Genomic DNA, 25,830 nt, shown 5'->3' with positions numbered 1-25,830 from the left:
TCTCTTTTAATTTTGAGTATTTTTTGGCTCGGTTATTGGCAATAATAGCAACCTTTTACGTAAATGATGTTTGCGAACAATCTTTTTGTGGAACAAAATTCAAAAATGGCCTTGAAAAGAGCAGAAAGTTTAAACATTCTCAAGTATTTCGTCTGACATTCTTGTCAGACTAAAACGTGAGTATAAAAAGTCATCAGAAAATGGATATGTAGAACAAAGCGTCGGTAGAGTTTTAAGAGTTTTCGTACACTTTCCTTGAGTAGAGTTATAAAAGGCGCCAACCAAGCAACCAACATGGCAGGGCAGGATAAAGAAAGTGCTCCTAATACGTTCGCCTTTTCTACTGAATCTAAACCCTGCAGTTCACAGTTCGGGCAGTTCACTTGACTTGCTTAGCGTATTGTAGTTTGCACTTACATTGCTAATTTTCATCAATCATGTCTGGAAGAGGAAAAGGAGGAAAGGGTCTTGGCAAAGGAGGTGCCAAGCGTCATCGAAAGATTCTTCGTGACAACATCCAAGGCATCACCAAGCCAGCCATTCGCCGATTGGCTCGTCGTGGAGGAGTAAAGAGAATCTCTGGTCTCATTTACGAAGAGACACGAGGTGTTCTCAAGGTTTTCCTCGAGAACGTCATTCGTGATGCAGTCACGTACACAGAACATGCCAAGCGAAAGACTGTCACCGCCATGGATGTCGTCTACGCTTTGAAGAGACAAGGCCGAACATTGTACGGATTTGGCGGTTAAGTTGCGTCGTCCTGTTTACTGGACGAACGACTGGAGTGGCTCGTCTTCTTCAACAACACAAACAGCTTTTTTAAAAGCTACCATAAATGCCAATGTTACCCAATGTTTTAAACCTTGTGACAACACACGATTAACACGATCATAGGGGGTCTTAATTGAAACTTTTCTTAGCTCATTTTAACTCAACCGTTTTGAAATCAAGACCCTTTAATACCATTCACGAAAGTACATACAGTTAATATCTATCTATATATCCCGGTTGAGGAAGTACATGTCCAATTTTTTGAACACAAAGAAAGGTCAGTTAATTCGTAGGCAGACAGCAAGAATTCGAAATGTCAACTTTGTTTAGAAGACTGAATGAAATATAGTATAAGACTGCAAAGGCGTTATAAAGATATTGCAATTCCTACCAGAGATGCTTTTTCAAAACGAAACTGAAACTATATAGCTTTACTGTATTTCTGTACTCCCTAGGGTATACAAATAGCACTTGCACACGGGAAAGTATAAAGAAAAAGAAAGACCATCTGATCACCAACTTGAAATAGCCAAATAGTAAACCATAGTTATTTCATTTTAAAGCAAAGTTAGTTATTTGCTGTTGAATGTTGTTTCTCATTCTCCTGATGCATGTATTCCTTATTAGGCCGCATATCATTATTTCAGGCTATGAAAGTAGTCTCAATGGTGCACAGCCCTCGAGAAGCAGCATGAAAACATCGAATGTCATGTCAGCCAAACACTAGCTACTCCCAATCGAATGTAGCCTACAATCCTAATTATCAGATATTAGATATGTGAAAATCAATTGCCATTTTACACAAAATGTAACTAGATGGATATGTGTACATCGATAGCCTTTACAAAGAATGTGCCTATCGTGTGTGTGACAAGCAGGTACACCAAATCAGTTTTCGTGGTGGTTTTTAAAAAAACCGTTTTTTATGAACAAGTGGGCCGGGCCAACAAGTGAGTCCAAACTTTATGATTTTGGAGCTTTCTGCTCGGTCTTCTTTGGTAAGAGTACTGCCTGAATGTTGGGCAGGACACCACCTTGTGCAATGGTCACTCCACTCAGCAATTTGTTCAGCTCCTCGTCGTTTCTGATTGCAAGCTGCAAGTGTCGAGGGATGATTCTTGACTTCTTGTTGTCCCTGGCGGCATTGCCAGCCAACTCCAAGATTTCTGCCGAGAGATACTCGAGTACGGCCGCCAAATAGACGGGAGCCCCCGATCCAACTCGTTCAGCATAGTTTCCCTTTCTCAACAATCGGTGGATACGTCCGACTGGGAACTGAAGACCAGCTCTGGATGTCCTAGACCTTGCCTTGGCCTTAGCTTTTCCTCCTTTTCCGCGTCCAGACATGTTTCTACACTGGCAGTTTCAAATTGAAAAACAAAATGGTCCCTTGCTGTAAGATAAACGAATTTGTTCGCAACTGCCTGCTTGCCCGCCAAAGTGGTCGATTTGTAAAGGGCATTTACTCGAGATCTACCAATCAACACCCCCGCTATCGACCGCGAACAATAAGCGAACACGAGACAGCGAATCGACGTGTGTCACATGGCCTTCGAGCTAATCACTCAGCTGCCAACAAATATACTAAAAGCTTGCGTTGGCGCCAAAAGACCAGATCAGTGTTGCTCTGTATATCGAAAGTTCTCGCAAGTCGAAATTCAATTTTCTTCATTTCAAGATGTCTGACGCCCCAGCAAAAGGAGGAAAACAGGCCCCAAAGGTTGCCAAGAAGGGGGAGAAGAAAGCAGGAGTTGGCAAGAAAGGAGGCAAGGCTGCCTCTGGAGATAAGAAGAGGTCGAAAAAGCGCAAGGAGAGCTACTCGATTTACATCTACAAGGTACTTAAGCAAGTCCATCCCGATACCGGCGTTTCAAGCAAGGCCATGAGCATCATGAACTCCTTTGTCAACGACATCTTCGAGAGGATTGCTCAAGAAGCTTCGCGTCTCGCCCACTACAACAAGAAGGCAACGATCACTTCGAGGGAAATCCAGACTGCCGTCAGGCTTCTCCTTCCCGGTGAACTTGCCAAGCATGCTGTCAGTGAGGGCACCAAGGCCGTCACCAAGTACACAAGCAGCAAGTAAACTTGTCCTTTACACGAACGAGTTTTTCTCGTCGTCTACAATCCAAAACAGCTTTTTTAAAAGCTACCAAATTAACCAATCTCGTTGCTATACCCACTAACACACACGATGTGGGGCCTATTTATTTTTCACGAGAGGGGAGGACAGAGGAGGGCGTTATGGCTGGCACTTACTACTTTCTTTGTGTGCCGTAAACTCTCGAATTGACACTTACCGTGGAAGCAAAATTGTGATAAGCCAAACACGTTAAAATGTTACCATACATGATTTGTCAACGTTTGGTAGGCTATACACATTCGATGCAATATTGCCATACATATTCGATGGAAAATTAAAAAACCAAAAAGGCACGATAATTTGTACAGAACCCCCGACATTCCCCTACGAGGAGGGTTCGTTGAACGTATATCGGCTTACAATGCTCTTAGACATATGTGAAAAAACCTATAAGAATGTTCTTAGTTCTAAATTTTTTATAAAACGAAGCCTTCATGTTACTAAAATTCCAGTAATAAAAAATAACCGTTTCCTTTAGTTTAATCATTGAGCAGGGTATCTGTTGGAAACCTGCAAGGCCATATAACTTAAAAAACAGAAAATTGTGTACATACGCAGCCTTTGACAACACTGAATTTTGAACCATACTTGTCTTGTATATTTAATTGTCAAGCACACTGTTCGTTGCCTGTATTTAGGATGAGGTCTCATGTTCTTGAAATCGAGAAGAGTAAATTGTAGAGTTATATGTATAATATTTGATTGGATTGTAACTAGGCTATGATGATTTACGACAAAACTTTTTATATAAAATAAACATGATATTTCCAAATGTAGACTTTTTTAATAAAAACAACAAGTTTGTATGAATAATAACCCAATAAATTGTTTCTGAAAAAGAACAGCTCTTGCAACAACAATCCCTATGACTTTTAGCTCCTTACTTTTTCAACTTTATGCTTTACAAATATGTTATTGATGGTTTGAAAAAAGGAAACAAATTGCTATCGTTTTTTTATGAATCTAAGTAGTATTGTTTGCCCATAGTTGGTTATGTTATAATTTTATTGAAGCCTTTTGTAATTAGAGCCTGATCTAACACATGCTTAGTTGTATTGGATTGAACTTTCGTTGACGTTTTAAGCTAGGGGCCATCTAGGCCTAGAAATGTTGTTTGAGGAATGATATTATTTTCAAATAAATTAAAAAGATAAATAGCATTTGGATCTATTCAAGCAATTCAAGAAGTAAATTACTTTTTCAAAGGGATAATGATATTAATTCCAACTGACATCTACACAAAATTTCTAGGCACTCACTGTATGATTGACATAACTGCAAGTTGTGGAATGTTTTTAGTATTATTTCAACTTAAACCTTTTCCTTCAAAAATGTTCCTAAATGTTGCAATTTACTAATGCTTGCCTGCCATTTAAATTTTGTCCTTATAAAACAAATACGAGCAGTTTGAGCTATTTTGGTTTACATGTCTGTGTCAGCGGTGTCAGCATAGCTCAGCAATTTTGCCCGTTGAAATACACACACTTTCATTATCGAATCTGGAATGAAAATTCAATTTCTGTAGTCAAAACGTAGAAAAGATCAAAATATCGCCATCGGTAAAATTTTCTCTTAGTGCGCCAAGCTTTCGATTCTATTGTTTCTATATGATTTTGTAAAACCACTTAAAAAGGGGGTTTTACAAATGTGAGTTCGTAGGTCGTTCGCAGAAACGTACACGATAAATACGGCAAAAGCTGTTATCCAATCCTCTATACATTTCTTCACTGAACCTAACTATAAAGCCACCCCTTATATACCTTAAGAATAATACAATTTACAGAAGCTGATGCAATTGCAGCGCAATGATGCAATTGTCATGTGATGTCCTGCAATAAATGGGAACCCTGTGTTCTAACATAGCCCCCTCCTTTGAAAACAAGCCTCCTGGCTTGTTCTTCTTGTGGCGTTTCTTCTTCGTATTTATACAACATGCCTTGAAACTCTTTCGTTTTTGGTAATGATAATAATGGCGATGCAGGAAAAATCCAATAAATGCGTTCAATGTTGCATGGAAACTTCTAAAAATAGCTAGTACATCAACTCTTACTTAATTTAGAACGTCATTTAAAAAAACATTGACTTATTCGCACTTGCACAAGAATTATAATCAATCGGTAGTTGATCAATCACCCTCTAAGCACAGCATCTTGATAAAATCAGAAGTATTCTATTCTAAGCAATCGAAAACACCATTCAAGACCTTTCCTTATTACGTATAATATAAAATGCATGGAAACAAAAGATTACTCACATTTTTATGGTGAAGTTCCGTTTCATCTTCTCGACAAGAAGACAAGAGAAGCCTTTTGGTGGGGACTTTTCTAATTAATTACTGAGACCACTGCATAGAAATAAAAAAAATCAAACATGAATTAGTGCATTCTTTTGCCATTTATCTTTGATCTTTGCTTTGATCACATTCAATTCTGACAATGATTGCTTCTGTCATTCTGTGATAGTGTGCCTTTTTTAAAAAAGTTTTCTTGCCTTAAACTTGAAACAGGTTTCTTTTTCTTTTAAAATATTTCTAAACTTCCTTTCGTTTTGTCAACCCCTAACCCCGCCCAAGAACTGCTGCTTATGGGGGATAGGTTTTCGAGACTACCTTTATTGAGGGCCTCCACCGCTCATTGATGACACAAGAGTAGTTTTTTATTGCAGTAAGTTTTTTAATAAATTGCCAGATAGATTATGTAATCAAATGTAAAGCCAATGTTTTAGACCGAAGGGTAAAAAAGTTAGTATTCGAAACAGTTTGTTGGTAAAATTGTACTGTGTTTCTTAAAAATCAAATTTGGCCCAAATTATGCGTTTTTTGTGGTCATCAAGAAAGGCTACTACATTTTTCTGATTCCATCAATGCATGTTCGTTTCAAACTTGCCTTTTCATGGTTAAGAACAGGTGGTGTGACGACTGCAAAAGGAAATAACCAAACAACGTTTGAAGGCAGGTTGAGCAATACCACTTGAAATTGAATATTTTGCTTCAATAATCACCAAAGTCGCATTGCAAAGGCTAACAATGCAACTATGTAACATGATACTGCTGACTTGAAAGCTTTTAAGATTGTATTTGCCACGGCTAAGGCTATATGGGCCAATTAGTTTTAGCAAGAAGCACAAAAATGACTGCCATGATGGCCTAAACTTTTAAAGGTCACGTGGGTTTTGGCGCCTAATCGCAAGAGGTTTAAATATTCCATCGAACGAAGGTGGGCTGTTTTGATTTGTTATCTGCAGTGGAGTGAGGAAACTCTCGTGAAAGTTGGATACCATTTTGATTGAAGTAGTAGCTGGGAAGAAGTAACATGGATTCGTCTGCTACATCACCAAAGAAAGCGAAGAAGGCAGCGGCGCCAAAGAAGCCTGCTGCACACCCTGCGTACAAGGGAGCAGCGTTGGTAGCGCTCGGGGTCAAATAGGGAACGGGGTCAAATAGGGAAATCGGGGTCATATAGGGAAATCGTTAATAACTCCAAAAATTGGACAGATATCTCAAAACCAACCTCAGAATCGGATTCGGCATGCCTCAATCTACCTTTTAGATGCTTATTTATTCAACTATGGCAATTTTTACAGAATAAATGATAATGTTTTTCTTCTACGTTAGCTTGATGCGTGTCTCCTCCGTAGCGACGGGAGCAAATAGGCAAAACACGTTGAAAAGCATCGATTTAACTAAAAATAAATAGCAAAAGGTAGAAATATCAATATAAAATACACATTCTCTTCATATTCATCCAAATTTCACACATCCTGCAACGAGGGTTACAAGTTTTCTCTAAATAAATCAGCTGAGTGATCGACGCGCTCGGGGTCAAATAGGGAAATCGACATTTGGGGTCTAATAGGGAAATGACTAAAAACTGCAAGAAACAAGCACGAAAAAGAAAACTAACCTCATTGCAAGGCAATGATTAATTAAATCTGCTCTTTCTATCCGTTTGTCTGCTAGAAATCAAGCTATATCGATAGATAGATACAATTCAGACAACGTTCGACACGCACTTAGGCCCTTGTTTACAGATTGATCTCCTCCACAGTTTCGGGGTCAAATAGGGAAACAGCTGCCTACAGCAATAGACAAAGGTCTGTTTCTGTGTAAAATAAGGAAAAATTCGGTTTAAACTTTTCAGAATCCCTTTCTTGTTTATTTGCTTCCGATGTCATTATTACAGCAAAAGCTTTAGTATTTTTCAAATGTTTGCTTTTCCAAAGCCATTTTAAAATAAATAATCTAACATCTCTACATGACATGATAACAACTCTTAAAGGCTGATACATAATTAGATTTTCAAATATGAAATATCTAGGTGATTGCGCTTCATTTTGTACTTCCTTTCAAAAATTTGGAAAATATGTTTTCCAGCTTTCATGATTATTATGTTTCATCTCAATTTCTAGTAAAAGTTGTTTGTTGTCGAGGTCTCTTGGTCGTACGGCCTATGATTTTAACCCTTTTCTTTGATTCTTGCTGCCTAACTGCTGCTAAAAACAAACTCCTTTTTTCCTGGTGTATTCAGAGGCGTCACTTGAGGGGGGCAGGATGGGGTTGTTCACCTTTTCGCAGGGCAAAACTGATTTTTGCAGGGCAAATGTTCTCTATCAACGGATCTGTTTTGTTGCTTTTCTTATGCAACTGTAGCAAGAAAGTAGGTTATGCTTGTCATTTGTCTACTCCAAAAGTAAAATGATACAGACTACCAGTGACACGAAGTAGAAATTGCCAGTTTGAACTCGGGCTAGATGGAATAGATTTTTAAATTGATTCTGATTTCCTTTTACCTTAAGTGTTAAACCCCTTTGTTTATGTTTGTGTCTTACACCCCTTGGTTTATTTTTGTGTCTTGTTTAAAATCCATACTAAAAAGACCAGCACCGCTTGCCAGAAAACTAAGACACTGTAAACGGGGCTATATGGGTAAAAATTTGATGGAATAGTTATGCATATTTGGGTTGCGGATGATATAGGGTGTATTGAATAAATTCCAGTAGGTTTTCAAGCTTGTGTTTGCCATATGAACATTATGTCATCGATGAATCTTCTCAAAACATTCCACTACGCCCCATCGGGGCATTGCTAAAGAGATGTTGTTCTATTGTTGTCATGAATATGTTGGCAAAATTTGGGGCAAAGGGCTTCCCCATTGCGGTGCCTTAAGGGAGGTTAATAAAATTTACCATTACACTCTTCTTTATAAAAGCCAGTAAATTGCAGTTCAGGCTTGTTGTTCTTAATTTTTTCGAAAATCTGACGCTGAATTGTTCTTGATTTGTTCTTAAATTTATAGGGTATAAGCAGTGCGATTTCTAGCTTTTCGCTCTAGGGAGGTGTCCAGGCCTCATTTGCCAAAAAAGTGCGTGAGAAAACATATATTGGCTGCCATGTTTAAATATTCACCGAAGAAGCATCCAAATATGGCAAAAAACACCTAGTTTTTCAGATGAAACATTGTTCAAAGTTACATTTTACAGTAGCTCAGCCTCAGCTTGTTCTTAATTTGTTCTCAACTTTTGACCAATTTTGAAGCTCATTTTTTTATAAAATTGTTCTTATAAAAAGAGAGTGTAAAGGCAACATAATTATGTTTGAGAATAAAAATCACCATCTGTTGTATTCGATATGCAGCTGCAGTGGCTTGGTGGCAGGGGGGGCATGGGACCACGGCCCCCTTGACTAGGGGAGCAGTTGGAGACGTATGCCAAAAATGTCTTCTATTACTTTGCACTCGGAACGCCAAAAAACCTGAGTGTAAGCTAAAGATCTTCTGGCCTGATTACATTAAATGCACCCTGGCAATCAATATAGCAGTTTCTTGTTATTAACATCGATGTGAACCAAAGGTCACTCTCTCTTTATCTAACGCATGAATCCTCCCCTCCCAAATTTTTTGAAAAAAAATCGATCGAAATGTCTACTCTGAGCGGTGTAGTAATTTGTGAAATTTTAGTCTGGGAGATGCATTTTTAGCGATTCGATTTCGTGGCACCGCCTCTGTCCGATTCAATAGTGCGATTCAATGCTTGAAACTTACAAGAAGTTGAATGATTTAGTAACTACTAAAGAACAAGCCATATTTGTATATCATACATTCGATAAATACGATGAGACTAAGCTGATACTAACTAAGGATAAGTATAAAACTAAGGGCTTGATAGTAGAGATGGGCCCACAGCACCACATCTACAATAGAAGGAGTGGATGTTGGTAAATCTTTTAATTAAAAAGCAATGAAATTAATAGAATGGTGACACTGATTACTTGATGATGGATAGATTGTAAGATATGAAGATAGACAAACATAACAAGAGGAATTATGACAATTAAAAAATAACAACAAGATGAGTCATTGACAAGTGAAAATTGCGTGTTCTGCTCATGACAGATTTGTAAAATTTAATAGAAAGGGGTGTTAATAAGCGAAATGGGGGAGGGGGGTTCAAATTCTTCTGAAATTTATACACCGGGGACCCGTCTATTAGAGACAATAGAGCAACAAAATGAAGAAAATATTTCCCCAATAATCGTACAATTCTTGGCTACTTTTTATGTACATTTGGTAACTTGAGATGAAGAAGAACCAAAAATTTTTTATCTAAGGCACTCCGTGTTTAATTTTTTTGTAAAAATGAAACTGATGAAAAATAAGCAATACAATTATTTCGTTAGGGGGGTTGGATTGAACCTCTCAACGCCAAATAAACACAACAACGTCCAAGGTTGTCTCAATCATTGAATTGTTTGCAATTATCCGCAACCGTGAAATGTTTCACCAATATTTAGCCTCCTCCTAAATTCATTTCAAAATTTGGTTTGAAAATAATAACAAGACGTTTGTGAAATTTGGATGAATATGAATAGAATGTGTATTTTATATTGTTATTTCTACCTTTTGCTATTTATTTTTGGTTAAATCGATGCTTTTCAACGTGTTTTGCCTATTTGCTCCCGTCGCTACGGAGGAGATACGCATCAAGCTAACGTAGAAGAAAAACATTATCATTTATTCTCTTAAAATTGCCGTAGTTTAATTAAATAAGCATCTAAAATTGTAGATTGAGGCATGCTGAATCCGATTCTGAGGTTTGTTTTGAGATATCTGTCCAATTTTTGGAGTTATTAACGATTTCCCTATATGACCCCGATTTCCCTATTTGACCCCGTTCCCTATTTGACCCCGAGCGCTACCAACATGATTGGCTGAGTGATCGACGCGCTCGGGGTCAAATAGGGAAATCGCTGTTTGGGGTCAAATAGGGAAATCTTCAAAAACAGCAAGGAAAAACACGAAACAGGGAACTAACCGCATTTCAGCACGTAAAATCGTCAAATCTATTTCTAACACCATTTAGCATGTTAGAAATCAAGGTATATCATTTGATAAATTCATATCAAGGCAATGCATCACATAAATTTAGGCCCTTGTTTACAGAGAGATCTCCTTCGCAGTTTCGGGGTCAAATAGGAAAGCAGTTGAATTTTGCATTATCAAATCCGTTTTTTCTTTTTTTGCCGGAAATTATTATTCCAATAACCTTTTAGATTTAGGAGAATGTCCTCAACTAAAGATTATTGCATATTAATCACTCTGGGTCCTTGAAAATGATGAACAGATTTTTCTATTGACAATGGTGTCTTTCAATACATTTTCATTTTATTTTCAATTAAGAACTAGTTAACAGTTACCATGCAATAATACATAAAAATACAAATAAAAACACTGCTCAAGAGTTAGACCAAATCTAGTAGATATTACGACAGTGAAAAAATTATATAGCAGAAAGGTTACAGTCTAACGAAAACCCCCAAAAATCAGGCAGCAATACATGGACCCCAGAATGGTCAAGGGGCAAGGGGGCAGGCTTCAGTAAAAAGGCATCTGAAAAATTCCCAGCTTCTATTGATTCTGTTGTAACTGAATTTTCATTTTGGTTTTGTATAGGTATCTTGTAAATGAGTTAACTGCTCTTATTAACAAGGCTTTTATATGAATTTAATTAGTGATTAGAAAGGGCTGATGTCAAGGGCACGGTTTTGAAAAGGGCATATTTGCTCCCTTTGTCCCTCTTAGGAATTTGCAGGTAAGGTTGTTACCCACCCGACCCCCCATTATGCTTTCCCTGCAGCAGTAACTGAATAGGGCTCTGCCGTGATTCTATACAGTTCTTTTTCTAAGAAAGAAAGGTAGTGTAGAGATTGTTCTGTAAACCTTAGAATGCCAATACCTCTTTAAGTCTTTTTTAGGGTCTTTTCCATTTGAGTTCTTGATCCTCTAGAACTCTTAGGCATTTGACCTTGTTCACAAGTTTGATATCTCAATTTGGAAACAATCGTTGAAAGACAAGTTCAGGTATTGATAATTTCCGCAACTGTATTAGACAAAAGGACCTTGAGGCCTTACTAAAAGACAACTCATGCAATGGACATTGTAGGATCTTTAACCTTTCTTGAAATTCTCAATATTTCAATTTGTAGATTACGTTTTTTTACTAAATTGTATGTAAAAAGTGTCCCAAAGGACATACAACTGGCCAGAAGGATTCGAGGCGAGAGAGCTTAATTCAACAAGCAAATTTCATCTTGTCGATGAATTCTTTGAAAAAACGGTTTTTTTTAAAACCACCACGAACACCAGAGATTATATTTCTCCAGCCAGAATACACACGACATGGTCGACTTAAATCAGTTTACTTTTGTTCATATGTTTCATATATATGCTCATGTGTATATAAAAAGCCTTTAGATATGTACAATTTGAAAACGTGGAGGAATAAATTTAAAGCAAGCATTATCTGAATGAAGGGAATTCTTAAAGAGGGAGGTCTTTAACAAGCAAACTACTTTGGCTGGGACTTCCTCCATATCTATGAATTGCTTAGAAGACAACTTTGCTTAGAAGGTTGATTTATAGAGCATTAAATTTTTTCCTTCCCTGTTTATAAGTCATTCCAAATTTCAGCACCAAGGAAACTAAGATATCCAAAACTGCATGTTTACTTATATCTCTACTTACTTACAAGTAGATCTTGCTCAACAGTGATTCAAGTCTTCAGTCCAAAGTTTAACTTTACTACCCAGTTCTTTCTTGCTATCCATTCACAATTGCACAGCCAAGAGAGAATGGAGGGAATAACTCCTCACAAAATCACCTGTAATGTAAATCATTGCATACTGTGTACAATGGGACAATAAAAAATAACTTACCACATTTTTATACTGCTAGACTCACATTCAAGTAAATGTAAAATGCAAATTTTTTTTCATGATCAACACTTTAGGCAAACAAGACAAATTAGCATGAAGGCTAAAATTGCACTCAAAACAATAATGCATGTATACATTATTGGTGCAAAAAGTTTTCAGATTCTGCTAACCCCATGTCAAGATTGATTGAAAATTTTGGGGTCATAGTAAATAAACAATATATAATATATATTCCCTATGCAGTTAAATCATAGCCAACCTCTCATAGCCAATCATAGACAACTAAACTTAATGCTTGTATTCACATGATAAACTCTGATTGTGTAAATAGATTGTAAAAAAAGATTCTTCAAAGAGCAACTTCACAACCTACCAAAAATTGGCTTCATGAGAATAGACTAAATTTTTTACATGCTTATCATTAAGGTCATTGCCCAACAAGATCCCCTCCTGTCAATCCAGTCTTGATATTTATAGTTTGAATTTAAAAGTGCAATTTCTATCACAATACCAAATGCTTTAGACTGTGTGGGACAAATACAAGTGCTCTTGTAGTTTTTGTTCTCAACATAATTTACTGACTTTTTAAACGATGAATCTTATTACCTATCTTGTAAGGGTTATTCAAGCTTAAGCATCACTACACAAGGGTTATGTATCTATGTGTTGTCCAAAGTTGTCTCTTGCTGTTTATTAATCTCAAAACCCATCAAAGGCAGCCCACCCCTACTGTCAAACCAGTTTTGAGGTATAGTAGGCATGCACATTGGCAAATGAAATGCTTCTTCAATTTGCATAACTGACAGCTCCTAATAATACAACCAAAAATATATTATTAACTCTGAACAATTTTTTTGCGGTACAGAATTTGAAAATGGCTTTGAAAAAAGCAAACATTTTACAACATACTTAAAGCTTTTTCGTCTGACACTCCTCAGAGCATAAAACGTCAGAATAGGTTCCGAAAAAAACACGTTTGAAAAATATATACCCAGTTGTGGATCGAAATAGGCCAATCAGAAAAACGCAAGCACAAGACCGGTATAGTTGACCAATCAGTGCCGCGAGCCTAAAGAAAAATTACCAATGGAGTCCAAGAGAGAAAACGAACTCCTTTTGTCTACACAATGGCGGCTTTTTCGTTTTTATGTAGATTGACTCCAAAACTGCTAGATGGAAGGACGACCGGGCTCTGCCAATTATCCGAAACATGTCGTCATTATAGAGTTTTGCACAATCTGGGTTGTCTAAAAGATGTTGACCAATGGCAGAATCACTTGTTTTAACAGTGTTTCTAGACCTACAAGATCGAGGAGGCTGTTCTCTTTGAGGGGCAGTTTTGTTTCGTATGTTGGAAGGAACATGCTGTTTTATCCTATCCCCCAATCTTTGGGTTGTGCGCCCTACGTAGCCAGAATCACACTGGCACGTAAATTCATAAATGACGGAACTTTTTTGTTTGGTAGGGACGCAATCCTTTTGAATGGATGGATGGTTCCTTCCAACATACGAAACAAAACTGCCCCTCAAAGAGAACAGCCTCCTCGATCTTGTAGGTCTAGAAACACTGTTAAAACAAGTGATTCTGCCATTGGTCAACATCTTTTAGACAACCCAGATTGTGCAAAACTCTATAATGACGACATGTTTCGGATAATTGGCAGAGCCCGGTCGTCCTTCCATCTAGCAGTTTTGGAGTCAATCTACATAAAAACGAAAAAGCCGCCATTGTGTAGACAAAAGGAGTTCGTTTTCTCTCTTGGACTCCATTGGTAATTTTTCTTTAGGCTCGCGGCACTGATTGGTCAACTATACCGGTCTTGTGCTTGCGTTTTTCTGATTGGCCTATTTCGATCCACAACTGGGTATATATTTTTCAAACGTGTTTTTTTCGGAACCTATTCTGACGTTTTATGCTCTGAGGAGTGTCAGACGAAAAAGCTTTAAGTATGTTGTAAAATGTTTGCTTTTTTCAAAGCCATTATTAACTCTATCAATGCATTTTTTGCTTATTTTCAAGAGAGTATGCATTTGCAATTGTGTAGTCAAAATAATTTAATGAGTGCTTGGCATTACCTGAAATTAGCTGAAATTGGCTGAAATGATGCTGAATCCTCCTATCTATATCATAAATATAGAAGCTTGAAATGTAACCATAAAACTGTTAAGCTTGCTCTTTCATTTCTATCAAACTAATAGCAATATTATGCTTGCTTTAACAGCCAACATAGAACTTCAGAATTATTTCATGCCATTTTCCTAACAAGGTTTTATTATTATTGTGCCAATCATTACAAGAACATCACAATCATTACAGGAAAGAACATCACAAAAAACAAAGTGGCAGACAAGGTTGAGTTGACTGTCACTGGCTTGGTGGGCCACCAGCTTTGAAAACTCTACATGTCATTTTTATGATATCAATGCAGCCGAAGGGCTAATCCAGAACCGATGACCGACGATTTGGTAGCTTTTAAAAAAGCTGTTTGTTTATATGGTAAGTGGCAACATGACTTCGTTTTTCAACTCCTACTTCTTCAACTTTCCAGTCTTGGATTTCTTCCCAGCCGGTGATTTTGCTGTCTTCTTGCTGGCACTGGCAGCCTTTTTGGGTTTGCTCTTAACAGCAGCCGATGCCTTCTTACCAGCAGCCACTTTAGGCTTCTTTGCCACTTTGGCTTTGGGCTTCTTTGGTGACTTGTTGGCTCCACTGGCTTTCTTTGGTGTCGAGGCCTTCTTCTTTGCAGGGCTTTTCTTGGCTGAAGAGGCAGTCTTTTTGGCAGCAACCTTCTTCGCTGCTGCTGGCTTTTTCGCAACCTTTTTTGCAGCTACTGGCTTTTTCACTGCTGCAGGCTTCTTGGCGGCGGCAGGCAGCTTGAACGATCCTGAAGCCCCTACCCCTTTCGTTTGGATGAGGGAACCAGAGGTGACCAGTTTTTTCAATGAGGCCTTAAGGTTTCTCTTCAGAGCACTCTCATCACCAAGACCTTTGTAATTAGACTGCAAATACTTGGCAATTTTCTGTCGCGATGACCCATTTCGCTCCTTCAAATTTCTGATTGCTTCCGCGATCATGTCCTTGTACGCAGGGTGTGCTGCAGGCTTCTTTGGCGCCGCTGCCTTCTTCGCTTTCTTTGGTGATGGAGCAGACGAATCCATGTTACTTGCGAGCTACTACTTCAATCAAAATGGTATCCAACTTTCACGAGAGTTTCCTCACTCCACTGCAGATAACAAATCAAAACAGCCCACCTTCGTTCGATGGAATATTTAAACCTCTTGCGATTAGGCGCCAAAACCCACGTGACCTTCAAAAGTTTAGGCCATCATGGCAGTCATTTTTGTGCTTCTTGCTAAAATTAATTGGCCCATATAGCCTTAGCCGTGGCAAATACAATCTTAAAAGCTTTCAAGTCAGCAGTATCATGTTACATAGTTGCATTGTTAGCCTTTGCAATGCGACTTTGGTGATTATTGAAGCAAAATATTCAATTTCAAGTGGTATTGCTCAACCTGCCTTCAAACGTTGTTTGGTTATTTGCTTTTGCAGTCGTCACACCACCTGTTCTTAACCATGAAAAGGCAAGTTTAAAATGAACATGCATTGATGGGATCAGAAAAATGTAGTAGCCTTTCTTGATGACCACAAAAAACGCATAATTTGGGCCAAATTTGATTTTTAAGAAACACAGTACAATTTTACCAACAAACTGTTTCGAATACTAACTTTTTTACCCTTCGGTCTAAAATATTGGCTTTACATTTGATTACATAATCTATCTGGCAATTTATTAAAAAACTTATTGCAATAAAAAACTACTCTTGTGTCATCAATGAGCGGTGGAGGCCCTCAATAAAGGTAGAGTCGAAAACCTATCCCCCATAAGCAGCAGTTCTTGGGCGGGGTTAGGGGTTGACAAAACGAAAGGAAGTTTAGAAATATTTTAAAAGCAAAAAAAACCTGTTTCAAGTTTAAGGCAAGAAAAATTTTTCAAAAAAAGCACACTATCACAGAATGACAGAAGCAATCATTGTCAGATTTGAATGTGATCAAAGATAAATGGCAAAAGAATGCACTAATTCATGTTTGATTTTTTTTATTTCTATGCAGTGGTCTCAGTAATTAATTAGAGAAGTCCCCACCAAAAGGCTTTTCTTGTCGAGAAGATGAAACGGAACTTCACCATAAAAATATGAGTAATGTTTTTTTTCCATGCATTTTATATTATACGTAATAAGAAAAGGTCTTGAATGGTGTTTTCGATTGCTTAGAATAGAATACTTCTGATTTTATCAAGATGCTGTGCTTAGAGGGTGATTGATCAACTACCAATTGATTATAATTCTTGTGCAAGTGCGAATAAGTCAATGTTTTTTTTAATGACGTTCTAAATTAAGTAAGAGTTGATGTACTAGCTATTTTTAGAAGTTTCCATGCAACATTGAACGCATTTATTGGATTTTTCCTGCATCGCCATTATTATCATTACCAAAAACGAAAGAGTTTCAAGGCATGTTGTATAAATACGAAGAAGAAACGCCACAAGAAGAACAAGCCAGGAGGCTTGTTTTCAAAGGAGGGGGCTATGTTAGAACACAGGGTTCCCATTCATTGCAGGACATCACATGACAATTGCATCATTGCGCTGCAATTGCATCAGCTTCTGTAAATTGTATTATTCTTAAGGTATATAAGGGGTGGCTTTATAGTTAGGTTCAGTGAAGAAGTGTATAGAGGATTGGATAACAGTTTTTGCCGTATTTATCGTGTACGTTTCTGCGAACGACCTACGAACTCACATTTGTAAAACCCCCTTTTTAAGTGGTTTTACAAAATCATATAGAAACAATAGAATCGAAAGCTTGGCGCACTAAGAGAAAATTTTACCGATGGCGATATTTTGATCTTTTCTACGTTTTGACTACAGAAATTGAATTTTCATTCCAGATTCGATAATGAAGGTGTGTGTATTTCAACGGGCAAAATTTCTGAGCTATGCTGACACCGCTGACACAGGCATGTAAACCAGTGGCGTAGCGTGAGCGCAGAACTTAGGCATGCGGTAACATAAAATATACGGCTATGTTGAATAAATGTAATGGTAATTTCAGTTTCTAAAAAATACAAGCGGTAATTAATGATAATCGTGATAGCAAATTTTGATTTTCAAAGTAACAAATCATTTGTACTCTAATTCTAATCAATCAAGGTGTCTATTCTTAGCATCAGAGGCTCCGACAGAGGTTGGAAAGTGAAGGGGGGCCAAGGGAAAAATTATCACCCATGCGAAAGTTTTTGAAAAAAGCTCAATTGTTTAGCAAGACTTTTCAGAATAACTCCTAGTGCTAAAACTGCTGTGCAAAATATTTTATTCTTATTCATATTCCTCAAGAAAAGGCATCACCTAATGCCCACCTAATGTAAGAATTTATTATGCTATAATGAAGCTGGGGATTCCTGCAAGAAGGAGCTCTCCACATTGCGAAATTGTTAACACACTGCAGAGCCTAAGCGAACAGGAGCAACAGTTTCTGCTCATTTTTTACTCTCATAGTTAACTAAGATGAAAATAGTGAGCTGTGAGAGTTGTTAGAATTGAAGATGCTTCCATGTGTAAAGTTTCAGAAAGTTAGTCCCGGCAAATCATCATGTATTTGGCAAGGCTTGCGCTCAGGTCTACTGCATGCCCTGGTCCGTAAATTCTGACTATACTGGCAAGCCTTTTGACTTGAATTACGGAATGCGGATCATGACAAATAGACTCTGACACCACTTTGACGAAACTTTTTCTCTTTTCAACAGTCACAAAGTAAAGAAAGGAAAATAATTGGATTTGAAATGATGTATCACGCAAAGAGTATTCGCAAAAAGCAGCTTATAGGTAGAAAAATTGTGGATTATCAAATATTTGGGAAGGCTTGCGCTCAGGCCGACCGCAAGCTCCAGTCCGGAAAATTCTCACTTCTCTCAGAAGCTTCTCTCGAGTTGCACTGAAGCTGCACTGGAGCATCATATGTTTCTCTTATTTTGGACAGGCAAAAAGAGTGATGTGGAGAGGCTTCAGTTTTTCAGATTTTTCGAATTTCATAATTTTTAGCGATCTGTTTACTTGGGAAAATAGCCAATTTGGGGCCAATTGGCCTGTTGGCGCTAGAGTTCACCGCATGCTGCTCATGACAAGAAAGAGAAGCCGTTTATTGCGGAAATTGTTATGCATTGAAAGTGTTGCAAGAATTTTAGAATTTTTCTATAAATTTTTACGCTTGCGCCGCAAGCGTAGCATACATAGACGCTACGCCACTGATGTAAACCAAAATAGCTCAAACTGCTCGTATTTGCTTTATAAGGACAAAATTTAAATGGCAGGCAAGCATTAGTAAATTTCAACATTTAGGAACATTTTTGAAGGAAAAGGTTTAAGTTGAAATAATACTAAAAACATTCCACAACTTGCAGTTATGTCAATCATACAGTGAGTGCCTAGAAATTTTGTGTGGATGTCAGTTGGAAGTAATATCATTATCCCTTTGAAAATGTAATTTACTTCTTGAATTGCTTGAATAGATCCAAATGCTATTTATCTTTTTAATTTATTTGAAAATAATATCATTCCTCAAACAACGTTTCTAGGCCTAGATGGCCCCTAGCTTAAAACGTCAACGAAAGTTCAACCCAATACAACTAAGCATGTGTTATATAAGGCTCTAATTACAAAAGGTTTCAATAAAATTATAACATAACCAACTATGGGCAAAGAATACTACTTAGATTCATAAAAAAACGATAGCAATTTGTTTCCTTTTTTCAAACCATCAATAACATATTTGTAAAGCATAAAGTTGAAAAAGTAAGGAGCTAAAAGTCATAGGGATTGTTGTTGCAAGAGCTGTTCTTTTTCAGAAACAATTTATTGGGTTATTATTCATACAAACTTGTTGTTTTTATTGAAAAAGTCTACATTTGGAAATATCATGTTTATTTTATATAAAAAGTTTTGTCGTAAATCATCATAGCCTAGTTACAATCCAATCAAATATTATACATATAACTCTACAATTTACTCTTCTCGATTTCAAGAACATGAGACCTCATCCTAAATACAGGCAACGAACAGTGTACTTGACAATTAAATATACAAGACAAGTATGGTTCAAAATTCAGTGTTGTCAAAGGCTGCGTATGTACACAATTTTCTGTTATTTAAGTTATATGGCCTTCAAGGTTTTCAACAGATACCCTGCTGAATGATTAAACTAAAGGAAACGGTTATTTTTTATTACTGGAATTTTAGTAACATGAAGGCTTCGTTTTATATAAAATTTAGAACTAAGAACATTCTTATAGGTTTTGTCACATATCTCTAAGAGCATTGTAAGCCGATATAAGTTCAACGAACCCTCCTCGTAGTGGAATGTCGGGGGTTCTGTACAAATTATCGTGCCTTTTTGGTTTTTTAATTTTCCATCAAATATGTATGGCAATATTGCATCGAATGTGTATAGCCTGTCAAACGTTGACAAATCATGTATTGTAACATTTTAACGTGTTTGGCTTATCACAATTTTGCTTCCACGGTAAGTGTCAATTCGAGAGTTTACGGCACACAAAGAAAGTACTAGTGTCAGCCATAACGCCCTCCTCTGTCCTCCCCTCTCGTGAAAAATAAATAGGCCCCACATCGTGTGTGTTAGTGGGTATAGCAACGAGATTGGTCAATTTGGTAGCTTTTAAAAAAGCTGTTTTGGATTGTAGACGACGAGAAAAACTCGTTCGTCAGACATCTTGAAATGAAGAAAATTGAATTTCGACTTGCGAGAACTTTCGATAGACAGAGCAACACTGATCTGGTCTTTTGGCGCCAACACAAGCTTTTAGTAAATTTGTTGGCAGCTGAGTGATTAGCTCGAAGGCCATGTGACACACGTCGATTCGCTGTCTCGTGTTCGCTTATTGTTCGCGGTCGATAGCGGGGGTGTTGATTGGTAGATCTCGAGTAAATGCCCTTTACAAATCGACCACTTTGGCGGGCAAGCAGGCAGTTGCGAACAAATTCGTTTATCTTACAGCAAGGGACCATTTTGTTTTTCAATTTGAAACTGCCAGTGTAGAAACATGTCTGGACGCGGAAAAGGAGGAAAAGCTAAGGCCAAGGCAAGGTCTAGGACATCCAGAGCTGGTCTTCAGTTCCCAGTCGGACGTATCCACCGATTGTTGAGAAAGGGAAACTATGCTGAACGAGTTGGATCGGGGGCTCCCGTCTATTTGGCGGCCGTACTCGAGTATCTCTCGGCAGAAATCTTGGAGTTGGCTGGCAATGCCGCCAGGGACAACAAGAAGTCAAGAATCATCCCTCGACACTTGCAGCTTGCAATCAGAAACGACGAGGAGCTGAACAAATTGCTGAGTGGAGTGACCATTGCACAAGGTGGTGTCTTGCCCAACATTCAGGCAGTACTCTTACCAAAGAAGACCGAGCAGAAAGCTCCAAAATCATAAAGTTTGGACTCACTTGTTGGCCCGGCCCACTTGTTCATAAAAAACGGTTTTTTTAAAAACCACCACGAAAACTGATTTGGTGTACCTGCTTGTCACACACACGATAGGCACATTCTTTGTAAATCTAGTTACATTTTGTGTAAAATGGCAATCGATTTTCACATATCTAATATCTGATAATTAGGATTGTAGGCTACATTCGATTGGGAGTAGCTAGTGATTGGCTGACATGACAGTCGATATTTTCATGCTGCTTCTCGAGGGCTGTGCACCATTGAGACTACATTCATAGCCTGAAATAATGATATGCGGCCTAATAAGGAATACATGCATCAAGAGAATGAGAAACAACATTCAACAGCAAATAACTAACTTTGCTTTAAAATATGTTTAAAATAAAATAACTATGGTTTACTATTTGGCTATTTCATTTGGTTGGTGATCAGATGGTCTTTCTTCTTCTTTATACTTTCCCGTGTGAAGTGCTGTTTGTTTATCCTAGGGAGTACAGAAATACAGTAAAGCTATATAGTTTCAGTTTCGTTTTGAAAAAGCATCTCTGGTAGGAATTACAATATCTTTATAACGCCTTTGTATTCTAATACTATCTTTCATTCAGTCTTCTAAACAAAGTTCACTCTTCGAATTCCTGCTGTCTGCCTACGAATTAACTGACCTTTCTTTGTGTTCAAAAAATTTGACATGTACTTCCTCAACCGGGATATATAGATAGATATTAATAGTATGTTCTTTCGTGAATGGTATTAAAGGGTCTTGTTTTTTAAAAACGGTTGAGTTAAAATGAGCTAAGAAAAGTTTCAATTAAGACCCCCTATGATCGTGTTAATCGTGTGTTGTCACAAGGTTTAAAACATTGGGTAACATTGGCATTTATGGTAGCTTTTAAAAAAGCTGTTTGTGTTGTTGAAGAAAGCGAGCAACTCCAGTCGTTCGTCCAGTAAACAGGACGACGCAACTTAACCGCCAAATCCGTACAATGTTCGGCCTTGTCTCTTCAAAGCATAGACGACATCCATGGCGGTGACAGTCTTTCGCTTGGCATGTTCTGTGTACGTGACTGCATCACGAATGACGTTCTCGAGGAAAACCTTGAGAACACCTCGTGTCTCTTCGTAAATGAGACCAGAGATTCTCTTTACTCCTCCACGACGAGCCAATCGGCGAATGGCTGGCTTGGTGATGCCTTGGATGTTGTCACGAAGAATCTTTCGATGACGCTTGGCACCTCCTTTGCCAAGACCCTTTCCTCCTTTTCCTCTTCCAGACATGATTGATGAAAATTAGCAATGTAAGTGCAAACTACAATGCGCTAAGCAAGTGAACTGCCCGAACTGTGAACTGCAGGGTTTAGATTCAGTAGAAAAGGCGAACGTATTAGGAGCACTTTCTTTATCCTGCCCTGCCATGTTGGTTGCTTGGTTGGCGCCTTTTATAACTCTACTCAAGCAAAGTGTACGAAAACTCTTAACTCTACCGACGCTTTGTTCTTTATATCCATTTTCTGATGACTTTTCATACTCACGTTTTAGTCTGACAAGAATGTCAGACGAAATACTTGAGAATGTTTGAACTTTTTGCTCTTTTCAAGGCCATTTTTGAATTTTGTTCCACAAAAAGATTGTTCGCAAACATCATTTACGTAAAAGGTTGCTATTAATGCCAATAACCGAGACAAAAAATTCTCAAAATTAAAAGAGAGTAATTTAAAATTGTTGAATCTTCTAAAAATGTCGCGATTTCTGTTTCCCCCAACTTTAAATCAGATCGTAAGAATGTTGTTCAGAACAAGACTACTGGCAGCTCGAAAGTTTAGGGAACAAGCAGCCAATGGGCTTTTTGTTTTTGTCATCTGGCTTCTGTTCTCCCGGCATGTCACGTGGCTTGCTGAATGATTTCAAATTGAAGTCGAATGGCGCCATTTTGCAGATTGATATCTGTTGTGCCTACCGCTCAGTCACCACGTAAATTTCTTCGTTGAGGTATTAAAATGGCTCGTACAAAGCAGACTGCAAGAAAATCGACTGGAGGAAAAGCTCCTCGCAAACAATTGGCAACCAAGGCTGCACGAAAGAGTGCCCCAGCAACTGGAGGAGTAAAGAAACCTCACAGATATAGGCCCGGCACAGTTGCTCTGAGAGAGATTCGTAGATACCAGAAGTCGACCGAGTTGTTGATCAGGAAACTGCCCTTCCAAAGGCTCGTCCGAGAAATAGCCCAAGACTTCAAGACAGACCTGCGCTTTCAGAGCTCGGCAGTGATGGCCCTTCAAGAGGCATCAGAAGCTTATCTAGTTGGACTGTTTGAAGACACCAACTTGTGCGCCATTCATGCCAAACGTGTTACCATTATGCCAAAGGACATACAACTGGCCAGAAGGATTCGAGGCGAGAGAGCTTAATTCAACAAGCAAATTTCATCTTTGTCGATGAATTCTTTGAAAAAACGGTTTTTTTAAAAACCACCACGAACACCAGAGATTATATTTCTCCAGCCAGAATACACACGACATGGTCGACTTAAATCAGTTTACTTTTGTTCATATGTTTCATATATATGTTCATGTGTATACAAAAAGCCTTTAGATATGTACAATTTGAAAACGTGGAGGAATAAATTTAAAGCAAGCATTATCTGAATGAAGGGAATTCTTAAAGAGGGAGGTCTTTAACAAGCAAACTACTTTGGCTGGGACTTCCTCCATATCTATGAATTGCTTAGAAGACAACTTTGCTTAGAAGGTTGATTTATAGAGCATTACATTTTTTCCTTCCCTGTTTATAAGTCATTCCAAATTTCAGCACCAAGGAAACTAAGATATCTAAAACTGCATGTTTACTTATATCTCTACTTACTTACAAGTAGATCTTGCTCAACAGTGATTCAAGTCTTCAGTCCAAAGTTTAACTTTCCTACCCAGTTCTTTCATGCTATCCATTCACAATTGCACAGCCAAGAGAGAATGGAGGGAATAACTCCTCACAAAATCACCTGTAATGTAAATCATTGCATACTGTGTACAATGGGACAATAAAAAATAACTTACCACATTTTTATACTGCTAGACTCACATTCAAGTAAATGTAAAATGCAAATTTTTTTTCATGATCAACACTTTAGGCAAACAAGACAAATTAGCATGAAGGCTAAAATTGCACTCAAAACAATAATGCATGTATACATTATTGGTGCAAAAAGTTTTCAGATTCTGCTAACCCCATGTTAAGATTGATTGAAAATGTTGGGGTCATAGTAAATAAACAATATATAATATATATTCCCTATGCAGTTAAATCATAGCCAACCTCTCATAGCCAATCATAGACGACTAAACTTAATGCTTGTATTCACATGATAAACTCTGATTGTGTAAATAGATTGTAAAAAAAGATTCTTCAAAGAGCAACTTCACAACCTACCAAAAATTGGCTTCATGAGAATAGACTAAATTTTTTACATGCTTATCATTAAGGTCATTGATCCCTCCTGTCAATCCAGTCTTGATATTTATAGTTTGAATTTAAAAGTGCAATTTCTATCACAATACCAAATGCTTTAGACTGTGTGGGACAAATACAAGTGCACTTGCAGTTTTTGTTCTCAACATAATTTACTGACTTTTCAAATGATGAATCTAATTACCTATCTTGTAAGGGTTATTCAAGCTTAAGCATCACTACATAAGGGTTATGTATCTATGTGTTGTCCAAAGTTGTCTCTTGCTGTTTATTAATCTCAAAACCCATCAAAGGCAGCCCACCCCTACTGTCAAACCAGTTTTGAGGTATAGTGGGAATGCACATTGGCAAATGAAATGCTACTTCAATTTGCATAACTGACAGCTCCTAATAATACAACCAAAAATATATCATTAACTCTATCAATGCATTTTTTGCTTATTTTCAAGAGAGTATGCATTTGCAATTGTGTAGTCAAAATAATTTAATGAGTGCTTGGCATTACCTGAAATTAGCTGAAATTGGCTGAAATGATGCTGAATCCTCCTATCTATATCATAAATATAGAAGCTTGAAATGTAACCATAAAACTGTTAAGCTTGCTCTTTCATTTCTATCAAACTAATAGCAATATTATGCTTGCTTTAACAGCCAACATAGAACTTCAGAATTATTTCATGCCATTTTCCTAACAAGGTTTTATTATTATTGTGCCAATCATTACAAGAACATCACAATCATTACAGGAAAGAACATCACAAAAAACAAAGTGGCAGACAAGGTTGAGTTGACTGTCACTGGCTTGGTGGGCCACCAGCTTTGAAAACTCTACATGTCATTTTTATGATATCAATGCAGACGAAAGGGCTAATCCAGAACCGATATGACCGACGATTTGGTAGCTTTTAAAAAAGCTGTTTGTTTATATGGTAAGTGGCAACATGGCTTCGTTTTTCAACTCCTACTTCTTCGACTTTCCAGTCTTGGATTTCTTCCCAGCCGGTGATTTTGCTGTCTTCTTGCTGGCACTGGCAGCCTTTTTGGGTTTGCTCTTAACAGAAGCCGATGCCTTCTTACCAGCAGCCACTTTAGGCTTCTTTGCCACTTTGGCCTTGGGCTTCTTTGGTGACTTGTTGGCTCCACTGGCTTTCTTTGGTGTCGAGGCCTTCTTCTTTGCAGGGCTTTTCTTGGCTGAAGAGGCAGTCTTTTTGGCAGCAACCTTCTTCGCTGCTGCTGGCTTTTTCGCAACCTTTTTTGCAGCTACTGGCTTTTTCACTGCTGCAGGCTTCTTGGCGGCGGCAGGCAGCTTGAACGATCCTGAAGCCCCTACCCCTTTCGTTTGGATGAGAGAACCAGAGGCGACCAGTTTTTTCAATGAGGCCTTAAGGTTTCTCTTCAGAGCACTCTCATCACCAAGACCTTTGTAATTAGACTGCAAATACTTGGCAATTTTCTGTCGCGATGACCCATTTCGCTCCTTCAAATTTCTGATTGCTTCCGCGATCATGTCCTTGTACGCAGGGTGTGCAGCAGGCTTCTTTGGCGCCGCTGCCTTCTTCGCTTTCTTTGGTGATGTAGCAGACGAATCCATGTTACTTGCGAGCTACTACTTCAATCAAAATGGTATCCAACTTTCACGAGAGTTTCCTCACTCCACTGCAGATAACAAATCAAAACAGCCCACCTTCGTTCGATGGAATATTTAAACCTCTTGCGATTAGGCGCCAAAACCCAC

The 25,830-nt window shown here is 38.0% G+C and overlaps 7 protein-coding genes and 1 pseudogene across 7 annotated transcripts; 4 read left to right on the top strand and 4 right to left on the bottom strand.

Annotated features, from left to right (window-relative positions):
• The first annotated feature begins 368 nt into the window (after positions 1–368).
• LOC148959386 (histone H4) lies at positions 369–809 on the top strand. The gene has a single exon (XM_089110607.1). It carries the CDS (start codon positions 438–440, stop codon positions 747–749), a length of 312 nt encoding a protein of 103 aa, XP_088966733.1. The 5' UTR covers positions 369–437; the 3' UTR covers positions 750–809.
• A 581-nt stretch (positions 810–1,390) lies between these two features.
• LOC148959385 (histone H2A) lies at positions 1,391–2,233 on the bottom strand. The gene has a single exon (XM_089110606.1). The coding sequence runs from the start codon at positions 2,116–2,118 to the stop codon at positions 1,735–1,737; it is 384 nt and encodes a 127-aa protein (XP_088966732.1). The 5' UTR covers positions 2,119–2,233; the 3' UTR covers positions 1,391–1,734.
• A 161-nt stretch (positions 2,234–2,394) lies between these two features.
• On the top strand, positions 2,395–3,924 carry LOC148959384 (histone H2B pseudogene; annotated as a pseudogene).
• Positions 3,925–14,612: 10,688 nt separating this feature from the next.
• LOC148959383 (uncharacterized) lies at positions 14,613–15,674 on the bottom strand. Its single transcript, XM_089110545.1, has one exon. It carries the CDS (start codon positions 15,279–15,281, stop codon positions 14,652–14,654), a length of 630 nt encoding a protein of 209 aa, XP_088966671.1. The 5' UTR covers positions 15,282–15,674; the 3' UTR covers positions 14,613–14,651.
• A 4,444-nt stretch (positions 15,675–20,118) lies between these two features.
• On the top strand, positions 20,119–20,634 carry LOC148959382 (histone H2A). The gene has a single exon (XM_089110458.1). The coding sequence runs from the start codon at positions 20,236–20,238 to the stop codon at positions 20,617–20,619; it is 384 nt and encodes a 127-aa protein (XP_088966584.1). The 5' UTR covers positions 20,119–20,235; the 3' UTR covers positions 20,620–20,634.
• Positions 20,635–21,531: 897 nt separating this feature from the next.
• LOC148959381 (histone H4) lies at positions 21,532–21,981 on the bottom strand. The gene has a single exon (XM_089110738.1). It carries the CDS (start codon positions 21,906–21,908, stop codon positions 21,597–21,599), a length of 312 nt encoding a protein of 103 aa, XP_088966864.1. The 5' UTR covers positions 21,909–21,981; the 3' UTR covers positions 21,532–21,596.
• Positions 21,982–22,557: 576 nt separating this feature from the next.
• On the top strand, positions 22,558–23,065 carry LOC148959380 (histone H3). The gene has a single exon (XM_089110737.1). The coding sequence runs from the start codon at positions 22,628–22,630 to the stop codon at positions 23,036–23,038; it is 411 nt and encodes a 136-aa protein (XP_088966863.1). The 5' UTR covers positions 22,558–22,627; the 3' UTR covers positions 23,039–23,065.
• Positions 23,066–25,041: 1,976 nt separating this feature from the next.
• Positions 25,042–25,816, bottom strand: LOC135693081 (uncharacterized). The gene has a single exon (XM_089110509.1). The coding sequence runs from the start codon at positions 25,684–25,686 to the stop codon at positions 25,057–25,059; it is 630 nt and encodes a 209-aa protein (XP_088966635.1). The 5' UTR covers positions 25,687–25,816; the 3' UTR covers positions 25,042–25,056.
• Between the last annotated feature and the right edge of the window lie 14 nt (positions 25,817–25,830).

The sequence above is a fragment of the Rhopilema esculentum genome, chromosome 10, assembly GCF_057945365.1.
Source record: "Rhopilema esculentum isolate cy_ngs chromosome 10, ASM5794536v1, whole genome shotgun sequence".
Taxonomy (NCBI): domain Eukaryota; kingdom Metazoa; phylum Cnidaria; class Scyphozoa; order Rhizostomeae; family Rhizostomatidae; genus Rhopilema; species Rhopilema esculentum.
Note: the sequence above shows the minus strand (reverse complement) of the source record. Positions and strands in the feature narration are given on the sequence as shown.